The sequence below is a fragment of the Pinus tabuliformis genome, chromosome 9 (assembly GCF_031772625.1).
Source record: "Pinus tabuliformis cultivar Carrire ecotype Pingquan chromosome 9, CPIR1, whole genome shotgun sequence".
Lineage (NCBI taxonomy): Eukaryota > Viridiplantae > Streptophyta > Pinopsida > Pinales > Pinaceae > Pinus > Pinus tabuliformis.
This window is the reverse complement of record NC_142307.1, coordinates 29,597,233-29,609,974: the sequence shown is the minus strand read 5'-3', so window position 1 is coordinate 29,609,974 and position 12,742 is coordinate 29,597,233. Positions and strand designations below refer to the sequence as shown.

The 12,742-nt window shown below is 38.0% G+C and overlaps 1 protein-coding gene across 4 annotated transcripts in view; it reads left to right on the top strand.

Moving 5' to 3' along the window:
* The window catches only part of MSH3 (homolog of DNA mismatch repair protein MSH3), a 414,360-nt gene extending 401,866 nt beyond the window's left edge, over window positions 1–12,494 (top strand). The window contains exons 11-12 of one of the 4 annotated variants that reach the window (XR_016263714.1): window positions 10,094–10,218; window positions 10,991–11,158. Coding sequence is in view for 2 of the 4 variants with exons in the window: in XM_089445843.1 (XP_089301969.1) it covers window positions 10,969–11,514; window positions 11,600–11,977 (924 nt within the window). In the remaining 2 variants the exon portion in view is untranslated. Of the gene's footprint in view, window positions 1–10,093; window positions 10,219–10,968; window positions 11,515–11,599 lie in introns of those variants that run through there. The other 3 variants (XR_016263713.1, XM_089445843.1, XM_089445844.1) reach the window with 3 other exon arrangements.
* Window positions 12,495–12,742: the final 248 nt, after the last annotated feature.

Here is a 12,742-nt window from a genome sequence, read left to right as displayed (position 1 = left end):
TCCAAACTTCTAACAACAAACCCACAGCTCACTGTTTGCAAAAGGAATGAGAGAAATTGGTAAAGAAAAATAGGAATGCGTTGTTTTTAAAGGCTTGCGGGTTCCTTTTCACCGGATTTGAATCCGGTTTTCGGGACACGTTGTGTCCTAACGGGACACGACCTGGATTCGAGCGTGTCCCGTTAGGATACGATGTTTCCCGAATTTAGGATTCGAATTAGGGCGAATCGTGTCTGATTCATAGGATTCGGACACTTGAGGAAAATACAACGAATCCGGTTTCATAGGTAGTTAATAATGAATAGAAGACAGTAAACTGCATAAGTTAGGAGATAAATTTCCAATTGTTGCAGTTTGTGCAAATTTGACATAGTATCAGAGCAAATTAGATCAGAGAAGCTCTAGAGCAAGATTGGTACAGATAAGAGGGAGATCTAAAGCACTGAAGATTAGATCTGCATTGGCCAGTCAACCAGTGTGTATAGCAAAGACAATAGTTTGATTTCCAGTCTAGGGAGGTGATCCAGAGGAAGTGCAAGTTGTCTTAGTGAGCAGTAGCAGGCAATGAGGGTATCGGAAAGGATTTCTGGAGGCAGATCGAACTTTGCAGAACATATATAGTGCAAAGGGTTTGCAACTTAAGGTTTTTGCAGTAGCAGATCGACACAGGGCCTGGAAGAGAAAGCATATGAGGGTTTCAAAACCTAGTTTATTAATTTCTCCAGTTATTTGACTTTGCAGATTTTCGAGAGATGGCCATAGCAGGATTGAGAGATCAAGACAGGTTGAATACACCTCCAACTTTGGTATTTGGAAGGCTAGGATGTTGTTTCTATTGGATGAGCACATTCTGAAGGAGTTTGCTATAGCAGTTATAGTTGTGTCGATAGATCCCATCCAGTTTCATGAATATAGGAGGGATAACACCAAAGCCAAGAGAATGATCCTTGATGGAGTCATGAATCACATAGTTCTGCATATTGTTGAGAAGGGAATAGCAAAGGAGATGTGGGATGCCATCATCACGTTGTGCCATGATCCGTTAGAGAACGAGAAGATGATCCTCAAAGAGAAGCTAAGGACGAGCAAGATGAACAAAGGTGAGGATGTGACTTCCTATCTCACCAGGATTCAGTTTGTCAAGATTAACTCGTTGTAGTAGGAGAGAAGCCAACAAATGACGAGCTAGTGCGTATAGCACACAATGGGTTTACCAAGTAGTGGTGTACATTCGTCCAGGTGGTTTCTGGGTGTGACACACTTTCAAGATGGGAGCGCCTATGGAGTGATTTCACTCAAGAGGAGTTGAGGCTCAACTTAGTCGAGGGAACTACCAGCAACAGTGGCAAGGCAACGAAAGTGAAGGAGGAGCAAGAGAGTGTCGCTCTTGCAGGAAAAGGCAAAGCGGAGAAGGGTCCCAGCCAGGGGCAGAACTCGAAAGAAGAAAAGAAGAAGGACATGTTGAAGGTCAAGTGTTTTAGTTGTGTTGAACTTGGTCACTATGTCAGCCAGTGTTCTAAGAGGAAGAAGGACACAAAGGGCAAGTAGACAATTACTTCAATAGAGATTGAGGATTTGTCTGCTAGGTTGGAGGATGAATTTGCACTGATAGTAGCAGTACCTCCAGGGGGAGGAGGAGTATGATGCTCTAGTATGTTAGATTGGGTTGTTGAAAAATGTAACTAGTGTCAGTATTCATAATTGTATTTGAGTCATAATGTAATGTACTTGTTAAAAGAAAGAAAAATAATTTTTATTGTAAAAGAAAAAAAACAGTTGGAAGCATAGGTTTCATGCTCTTTTATTTATTTTCTAGGTCATAGCCTCCATTGAAGGATTCTAGGTTTTGTATTGAGTCATAAAAGTCGTTGTCACATTTATTAGACCCTTCTTGGGCTTTTGTATCATGTAAAGAAATTTATTTTGAGTCAAAAACATTCTTTACCCCTCACTAAGTTAGCCCTGTCCTGGAGAAGTTGGCTTAGTTGAAGGCAATTCGACCATGTGGAAGCAGTATAAATAGAGACAGTTTGACTCATTTGAAGGAGCACCCACACAAGTTCGATCTGCAAGGGAAAGAGAAAAGAAGAAGACCTTATCCAAAAAGAAAGCAAAATCGAAGTTTGGAGCATCTCTCTCTCTCTCTCTCACGTGTGAGATTTTTAGGGTTTCTAGGCAAGTTGCAAGGGTCGAAATTTCTGCAGTTACTGTAGGTCCGAAATTTGCTAAGTTACCGTATCCGGATCCGGATCCACCTAAATACGGCATGCAGGCGGATCAGCGAAATTAGGAAACGAATCCCTATCAACTGAAACGGATCACAAGCCTTGAAATGGATGTTTGGAGTTAAATCGAAATTCTGTAGTGGTTGTATGGTAGCTGGACATGTTGCACGAAAAAATCCAGTGCTCTATGCTTTCTCGACCATTCGTCATGCTGGCGGAAACAACTACGGGTGCATACGTCATGCCGGCAAAAACAATTATGGGCCCTGAAACGGGTGTTTGGAGTTAAATCGAAATTCTGTAGCAGTTGTATGGTAGCTGGACATGTTTTCTTGTTGCACAAAAAAACCCAGTGCTCTTGATCATTCGAGATGCCGGCAGAAACAGCTACGGGTCCATACGTCATGCTGGCAGAAACAATTACGAGTCCTCCCATGAGCCATTTTAATTTTGATTTAATCGATTTTTTTAACCATTGATACGAATTTTGACGGGTTGCTATGGCGTTGTTTTCAATTTTAAACCAAATTTTCAAAAAAATAATAAAACAGTGAAATTTTGTTGGAATGCACGAAGACTTGCCCAAAATATAAAGAAAATCAAATCCGTTAGCTTAACATGTGGTGTAAACCAATAGGTAATAAGACAATCTTTATGTCAATAGTCAATACGATAAAAATAAATTTACAATATTATTACAGCATTATGTTTATATATAAAATACAGTAATTATAAATATTTGATTACAATGAAAATATATATTATGTTTATAAAATATTTTTTTACACATATATCAAATTAATTATTTTAATTATTTTTTGGGATAAATACCCAAAAATTGAAATATCTTAGTAGATATATCTTACTTTATGGATTACTTAGAAAATAGTTAAATGTGGGTTTTTATTGGAAATTTTTAATTTTTATTTAAATTACTCAGTTTTAGTTTTATGTAATAGTCTCATTGTTTAATTGTTTTATTTTTTCAATATATTTTGGTGATTTTTTTTGTTTAAATTTATTTAAACTTTGATAAAATTCTGTTGGAATTGTTAATTTGATTTGTCACTAGTGTTTCATACATTTTATGGGATTGAACTTATTTAGACATTTAGAAAAGCATTTTAAACCAAAATATACCTCTTAACCAAAAAATATTTTATCTAATTCTAACCAAATTTTTAAAACATGTAATAATTAAACAATACATAATTTTATTGAGGGAGTATGCATCATTTCAGTGTTTCAGTCTTCATATTTATAATATATTTAATGGTTTCAGTGCTAAAAGTGTTTGATGGTTTCAGGGATTATTTGATTTTTGAACTCTAAACTTTAAAGTGTTTTTTTTTTTTCTTTAATTTAAAAAATATTATTATATTTTTTTTATACTTGACGTATCCTTGCCGTATCCGGATCTTGGATTTTCAAAAAACTAGCGGATCGGATCCGAATCCTGGTAACTTAGGAAATTTGTTGTTGGGGGGCCAAAATTTTGGATTGAAGCAATAGTTGAGGAGTTAACACTTGGTGACTTTGGCAGAGTTTGTCTACTTGAAGGAAGGGTTGGCTTGGTGATTGGAGGAGGTTTTTGTCTAGGTCAAAAGGGTCTTGGGTTGCCTCATCTTGATTTGAATCTACCAAAGGAAGAGTTTGACTCGGTTTTCCCCTTCATAGGGGTTTTGCCCTTGTTGAGTGCTTATATATGGTGTCATTGATATTTTTGCTTCTGATTTGATAAATGCTTGATGAAAAGAAGATAAAAGAAGAACATAAAGGAAGTTAATAAGAATACTAGAATATCACAATTAATTGTCAAGACAAGAAAATATTTTTACCTTTCTGATTTTCTAACACGAGCAAGGTTAGAGGAAGGAGAAGCAAGAAGATCTAGATCATAGCCAAGGAGGGTTTGATCAGTAGATTAGATCCAGTTGTTGTGCATGGGATTCCTCAGTTGGTGGACCATTACCTTTGCTATGGGAGCCAAAGTATCATAGTAGCAGAGTAAGGTCAAACATAGGTTTGCAATGATAGCAATAGCACAGAGGCAACACAAGGGCATGAATAATGTGAGATCAGAGTATTGCAATGATAGCATGGTGGACAGTGATTGCCGAAGGATTCTCTTCACAAATATTTCCAGTTTCTCAGTGGCAAAGGGAGATCCATCTTATTTGCTGGGGGAGAATGCAATCTCTTAAGTAGTGTGAATTGACTGAGGCGGAGGGAGTTTCCAGTCAGGTCGATTTGCAGAGGAGGAGTTCGCAGGTTGATGGTTTGACTTTCTAGTGGGGGTTATGGTTGTTTCCAGGGATGTGAGTTTGCCAGAGGAGCGGAGTGAATTGTCGATACGCAACTGCAAAGGTCGATTCAGGGTCTCAAAGGAGTCTAAATTGATTTAGAGGGGTTGAGCAACTTCCAGGAGGTCAGATCAACTAGCATAAGTGAAGAAATAAATTTATCGGAGGATTGCTAAGTTTTGGGAATCAATTGTATCACAGATGTTAGACATTAGCAACGTGGATCAGTTTGGATACATCATGTTCCCACAGATCAGTAGGTTGTAGATACACACACAAAGGCCTTGGGCAAGGCAAAGTTTGTCTTCTTTAAGGATAAGATGGGAGTAGTGGAGAACATCTTCATTGCTAAGAGGGAGTGTTAGTTTTTGGTAGCAGCGAACATGTGTTCTAATCTTTATGGTGTCTAAGAGGCTAAGGAACACGAGATCTCCAAAACTCAGAAAAGGTTTTGCAAGAAAAGCCTTAGAAACACCTCAATTAGATTAATTAGCCAATAAGTAAATATTTCCTAAGTCTATCTTAGGAAAAGTGGTTCATTATATTAGATTACTTGAGGGATGTCGATTTTGCTCTAGAGACTTCTGGAAAAGTAAATTGACGGAGTTAAGATAATCTTAGCCATCGGTTGAGATGTGAGCGTGGTCGTTGAGAGTCCAACGAGAGATTGTAAGAGCAGGTTGAAGGGTTTGGAGAAGACATCGAGTATCATTTGAGCAGTTCAACTTACCCAGTTGTAGTATTCAACAAGGGTGTAGTTGAAGCTAGGGAGGCACCGGAAGCAGGGGTTTCAGTAGAGATTTGGGAGGAAATTTTCTTCACAATGATTTCCAGTTTCTAGAGGCAAGAAGGAGATCGATTTAGTCTACAGAGAAGGTGGTCGATGTAGCAGTGCGAGTAGATTCAAATCAAACTTGAGACAATCCAAGACCTTAGACCAGACCAAAAGACCTTCCTCCTCCACCAAGTCAACCTTCCAAGATGATGAACTAAACACCAAAAGTCAACTTTTGTCAAACTGCTTCAATCCAACTTCAAGTCAGAATTTTAGCCCCACTACAACCTTGCAACTTCAGCCTTCCAGCAACTTTCGAATTTCGCATGTGTGAGTCAAAGGAGAGAAAATGGTCTCCAAACTTCTTCGCTAGGGTTTCTTCTCCTTCGTTAGGTTTTTGCTCCTTCCAAGAATTTCACACTCTCTTTTCTTCTCCAACAACTACAAATCGAACTTGTTGTGAATGTGCTCCAAATGAGGTCAAGTTGCTACCTTTATATAGTGGATTCTGCCTTCCAATGAGGTTGACTTATCTAGGTTGAGGCTGACTTGGTGGAGGCGGCCTAAATGACTTATTTTACATAAAAATATTTTTTTCTATTGGTAAACGAAGCCCAAGAAGGGTCTATTACATGATGACATGGACAAGGACTCTTGACATAAACCCTAGAAGCCTACAATGGAGGCTTTGACCTATTACTCATTGACCCAAGTATGAAACCCATGCTTTAATAAGTCAATTTCTTTTACAATAAGATTTTTTTTTTCTTTCTTTTGACAAATATATTACATTATGACTCAAACAGAATTATAAAGACCGACACTAGTTACATTCTTCAACAGGAAGAGTCCAAATTCAGTTGCAGAGGGAGGCAGTGAATCTCCAGTTATTTTTGTCAGTGGAGATTATCAATTGTCGGAGCTTTGCCTAAAAGGAAAGCAATTGTAATTTTGCAAATTGTTGAATAATAATAAAATCCTCATCTTCTGCACTGGTTTTCCCTTTGGGGGTTTTCTAAGGACAATTGTTGAAAAATAATGGTGTCAAAATTATTGTGTGTGCATTATTTTCTCAGTTCCAATAATTTTATTTTCTTAAGTGTATTTTATTTTTGAAGAATTACAGTGTGAGTTTATCGATATTTGTTGTTAATAATTAACTGAAGAAAAATAAAGTACATAAGTTAGGAGATAAATTTCTAGTTGTTGCAGTTCGTGGAAATTTCACAGGAAAGACTTGAAGGAAGAAACCATATCCATGAGACCAGTGGTGGCATGAGTTACCCCTTTCCTTGGCCTACTTTTTCCACCCCTCCAGTGTGCCTTTCACATTATGTTGATTTGGGGTAGCATCAGATGTGCTCTAGCCACGAAAATTGGTGGAGAGGCTAAGGCACATGAGATCTCCAATACCCAGAAAGGGTTTGGGCAGATTCTAAACAGTTTGGGAGATATTAAAATAATTAATATTTTTAATGGAGTCCCTAAGTCTAAACTTAGGGAAAATAAAATATTAATGTGAATTAATATAAAATTGTGTTAGAATGGTCCAAAAGTCATGGATCAAGCCAGATCTAATCTTAGCTGTTGATTAGGGACTTAATCTCGGCCATTGATTTGTCAATGAGAAAAGTATAAGAGGAGGCTTGAGGGTCACTTGGAGAACACACCAAGAGATCAAGATTTCAACTTTTTGGGGCTGGGTTTGCTGAGAAAGTTGAGAGAGTGATCAGAGTTGCAGCTGAGGGGCAGTGAATACAGAAGCAAAGAGGCAGAGATAGCACCGGGAGGATCAGCGCAGTAGCCAGAGAGAGGGACGCAGAAGCAGCGAGGGCTCATGCAGAGGCAGCCAAGAGCTGCACAGTGCCTCAGAGGGCCAACGTGGGTGACACAGAGGGCCAGAGGGCTGACGCAGTGTCTCCAGAGGCTGACGCAGGCCAAGCCAGAGTGACGTTGGGCTAACGCTGGGCCAGAGAGAGGCTGACGCAGTCCCTAGAGGCTGATGTTGGGGTTTCGTGGGGCAGATTAGAGCTGTGGCGTTGCTGGAGTGTTTATCCGGGGTTTCAACCGAAATATCTGATTCCGAGTAGAGAGGTAATACTGCCGAGATTTTTCTCCATTAGGTGAGCCGAATTTGGCACCCAGATTGTATTTTGAAACTGCTTAACAATCAAACCCTCAGATAGTTGCATCGATTTTCCTGCATTGGGTTTTTCCGGGGACATTAGTCCAAAAATAACGGTGTCACTTGTGTGCTTGTTTCTATTTCCTTCAGTTGATGATTTGTAATGTGTTGAGCATGTACTTGCATTTCTTTCCAATATTTACATGGTAAATAACTTGTTAACTAACAGAACAAGTAGGTAGGAATAAATCAGTAAAGTGCATGAAGGGTTTCTAACAGTCAGACTTAGAAATTCCAACACTTTAATGATTTATCTTTCTTTGGTGCATACTTTAGGATCCCAAGCTTGCTTGGTGCTTTTCCAATACCCTTTAAAGATGTAGCAATTTCTCGCTCATCGGGGTTGGGACATTCAAGAGTTACTTTGTTTTAGGTGAAGTATTGAATGCTTGAAGAACTAGGTGATGCCAATGAGGGTGGTAGAGCTCATGCTAGGTTTTTTCCCATGTGCTAAATAACTCCTGGCCATGTTTTTGCATTTCACATTTTCTTTTTATTGTGGATTTATATGTTTTTATTGTTCTTTCAGTTGCATTAACCTTTAGGGCTAAGTTTCTGGGCCCTAACTCAAGGATGTGGATATAGGGTGCCAATCCCAATGATGAATGACAATCAACCCTAAGATTGGAGATGGACAATCAGGAAGGATGGAAAGCTATGTTGCAGGAAACGTGGTACAGAGGTCCGTTTTCATACGGAAACTGGTACGAAATGCGGAAACGCGTTTGGTACGGCCGTGAAACTCGTTTCTGGCCGTACTGCCATGTTTCCCGAAACGGAAACGTGGCTAGTATGGCCGGAAACGCGTTTCACGGCCGTACGACCCACGTTTCCTCATTAACTTGTGTTTTTTTTTAATTTATTTTTAGGGTATGTTAGTGACTTCTAGTTGTTTCTAGATGCGTGTCTAAAGTTATAAAAGTGAACTTTTGCCCTAGTGTTGATATGCAGTTCAACAGGAAGTTTGAGGCATATGCAGTTCATGGTAATGTTAAATTCTTAAAGTAAAAGGATGAAAATGAAAAATAAAGGATGAAAATGAAAAATAAAGGAATGAAAATGAAAAATAAAGGAGAATATCACTTTTACTTAAATTTTTAACATTACCATGAAATGACTCAGGATGTTTGAGAGTGGTTTCGTCCTTATTGGATTTCATATGGAGAAAGTAGAATTTTAGATCTCACTCAAAATCCAGCAAACTTATCTGTTTTTCAGGATTTCAGGATTGGGGGGATTGCAATGTTTCCATTGGATTTTATCCTGTACTAGGGTATGGAACTTGTATTTAATCAAGAGAACCAAGCCCTCTATGCAGGGGAAACTCCCAATAATCAAGATCATGTAGGGTACTAGGGTATGAAACTTGTATTTAATCAAGAGCACTAAGGTCGTTCAACTATGTAGGAGGAGACTCCCAATACAACAGTGGTCCTTCTAAAGAATGGGATGTGGATGCAGAAAATCCTGATTTGGATCTCTCTTGCAGCCTTATAGTCTTTATTGTACTTGCAACCTCATATATTAATATAAATAAAGGCTGATTTTGAGATTTGGATATATAATAAAGGTTGCTTTTGGATATTCCGATATTTTTATTTTCATTATGTGATCATTCATGAGTAAATGTGATGTAAATTAAATCTTAATGTTTAAGTGTAATAAATTATAATGTATCATTTATGCTTTATGATTGCACACATATATATATATTTAAATATTTTCAATATATATATATATATATATATATATATATATATTTGCATTTCCCTGTTTCCGAAATTTGGGGAGGTCGCGTTTCGTATCACTTCCTGTTTCGGAAACTCGTACCCGTTTCCCTGTTTCATGCAACTTAGATGGAAAGTGGTATGGAATCTGGATTACCCCAGACACTCTATATCAATCACTGCCTCCCCAATAGTGCCCGCCCTTAATAATAAGGCCTCATAGGAGGTCCCATTGGGCTAGAGTCAAAGACTAACTTCCCAGGTGAAGTGTGGGAACAACGATACAATAAAGAGAAATCAATCATCCATGCCCATAACATTAAATGAAAGCACATGATTGCTAGAATGGTTAGAGTCCTGCTGATAGATGACCCACCTTCCTTCAATAAGATTGCTAGATGGGAGAGAACACTGAGCAGAGCAGTAGGTGGAGAACTCTGGCATCAAGCTATCTGAAGATCATCATAGGGCTGCTGGCCAGCTGGCTATCAAATGAGGATAAATTTTTTCTCCTATTGGTTACCCACTTTTGGTGGGGAGCAGGGCTGACAGACATTTAGAGTATATCATGGAAAAAATGGCTGCATGCTTCTGTGGTGTGCTACAAAGCAGTGACCATATCAGGCTTTAGAACCTGTAAAGCCTGATATGATCTTCTCTTGAGCTGAGAACTTGCATGAGGTCTAACTGTTGGATCATTTCCCAAAGTTCATAAATAGAAGGGATTTCTGCTAGACCTAATTGGTTAATCAAAATGTTAAATATTGAACATATTGAAAATGCAATATTTATTATGTTATTTGCAACAGGTACTTCATTCATAACGTGATTTGCATAGATTCCTTAAAAATATTTAATATGTAATATTTCTGTTACAGATCACAACCAACCATTAGAGATGCCAGCCTAGAAATGAGCAAAATGTTACATGATAGCCTAGGATGGAATCCCAATTGGTGGACACACTCAGTGGGCTGGACAGAAATATTTCAGGATCTACTAGGTATATTGGCTATAAAATAATGAAGGCTCGTGGTTATACTAGGAATGAGTATGTTAAGTTGTACTGTGCTTATACTATTTGCCATGTATGATTATGCAAGATGCTGGATAATATTTTGTTTTCTTGACAGGGAATTATGGGTTTGTAAGTTTATTTCCTTGATTCATTGTTTTAATCATTTCTAGGGTACAAGTTTCCCTCTGGGCCCATATGAATTTTTTGTTGTTACAATCATTTTTTTCTCCATTTGAAGCGTCTCTTTTCATGAGTTGCAATACCTTTGAGGCTTAAAGATAAAACCTTGTACATCTGCTTTCAAGTTGGCATGGGAGACATAGTCATTATTCATCCTGACAACTTAGTTGCTATCTGGTTACTGTGTTTGTTATTGTTTGAGAAAAAACTTGAAAAAGTACTCTGGTATACAGTTCTTTAGATTGTATTCTCTTATTTTATGTGTATGTGGTTCATTATAATAAAACTTCAAGCACTTGTTAAGTCTCAATATCATGTGATAGAAGGGGTGGTAACACTACTTACGTAACTAATGTCCATCCTAAATATGTTTGATAGATGCAAAATAGTAAGCAGTAGAAATAGATGTGGAGGAGCCCACTAGTAAGACATGAGTGGACTTGATTGATGACATTTGATTGAAGAAAAAACGTTGTGGAATTTACAGTCAATCCATTTTTATTTGAATGGAGGCTATTCTATATATAATGGATTGTGTGTGCACTAAATTGGCAGGTTGGTTCATTTGTACCTGCAGAATTCGCCAAGCTACATGCTTTTGATGCAGTTTTTACCAGAATGGGAGCATCTGATAGTATCCAGCACGGTTCAAGTACTTTCTTTGAGGAGTTAAGTGAAACCTCATCCATCCTGCAGAAATCTACACCTCGCTCACTTGTAATAATCGATGAATTGGGGCGAGGAACTAGCACCCATGATGGTGTTGCTATTGCATATGCAGCGCTACATTTTCTTCTAAAAGAGAGAAGATGTTTAACTTTGTTTGTCACTCACTATCCAAAGATTGTGGAGCTAAAAGATGAATTCCCAGGGGAAGTGAATCCATACTATGTTTCATATTTGACAGATGAGTGTTCAGCAGACACAAGACTGGCTGGTGAGATCTTGCATGATTCAACATTCCAAAATGCTCTAGTGAAAGAACCTGATGTGGATCAAAGCACAGTCAATGAGGTTTCTCAAAGTATTACATTCCTTTATAAGCTTGTTGCCGGGGTTGCTAGTAGAAGCTTTGGCCTTCATGTTGCACGCCTTGCACAGGTATTTATTCTTTCTCAAAACCCTATTGAGAACTTTCTGGTATGTAATTGCTCAGAATGACTAGTTAACATAACATTTTGTGCAGCTACCTGATTCCTGTATCATGCAAGCTGCTATAATGGCTGCTAAGTTTGAGAAAGAAGTATGTGCACGTGTGCTAGCTGGATCAGGAGCAAGGTCTTATTTACATATGGGGACAACTGAAGACCAGTCTCAAATTGATAAGCTGTTGAATGAAGGGAATTCAAATAAAGCATCTGTAGAATTGGGTGAAAGATTCTTCTCAGCACAGGAAGAGATGGTTATATCAGAAACTCAGCAGATGCCCGATAGTTTCCACGTATCAAAGCTCTTATGTTCTGTTCAGTCTGCCTTGAAAGCGATTAGCCCTGTTGATGGTTTATGTGCTGTGAAAAAGGCACAGGAACATGCTGTACAAATCTTGACATCAGGGAATTTGTAGTAAATTATGCATTTTTGAAGCCACTTGCACATCCTGAATATGCACCCAATCCTTGGAAATTAAACCCCGTATCGAACTCTGGATGCAAGCTATCCTGCCAAATTAAAAAAAATCCTGTTATAGGTGCATGGAAGGAATTTTGTATAGTAGTTGAAAGATATTTCTGGAACTGGCAGCCAAAAGCCATGTTCTTCAGCATTGAATACCGATATTGTGCTGACCAATTTAGGACTCTAGAGCTAGAAATCTGGTTATTTCAAGTGATTTACAACCTAAGTGTTTCTGTAATTTTGTTCACTTTCCAATAACGTAGCCTGCATTAATGAATGTAATATTCATCCCAGGCATTCGGTGGAACCTGTCAGGTGATTTATTTATATAGGATAGTTGATGAAGTGCAACAAGGTCAAAAGTAGAACAAAAAATACTTCGTTAAGATACAGGATTTTGTGATAAGAGCTTTTCAACGCAAATAATTTAGACCATTGCCAATGAATATCATTGACCATTTGTTAAACTGTTGTCTAGTCAACTATCCAAATGTAGAAATGTGCTGCAAGTTAGTAAAGGAATTCTAATCTCGATGAAGAAAAGATAGACAATTATGTCATATCAGATAAAAATTGTTGAATTCATCATCTCATATTCAGTGGGTACTGTTTTTGAATCAAACCAATAACAAATGCACTTTTGATCTTATTTAATGGTGGCAATTAAACAATCATTTCCATCAGATGTTCATATTCACATGTCATATGGATGCAG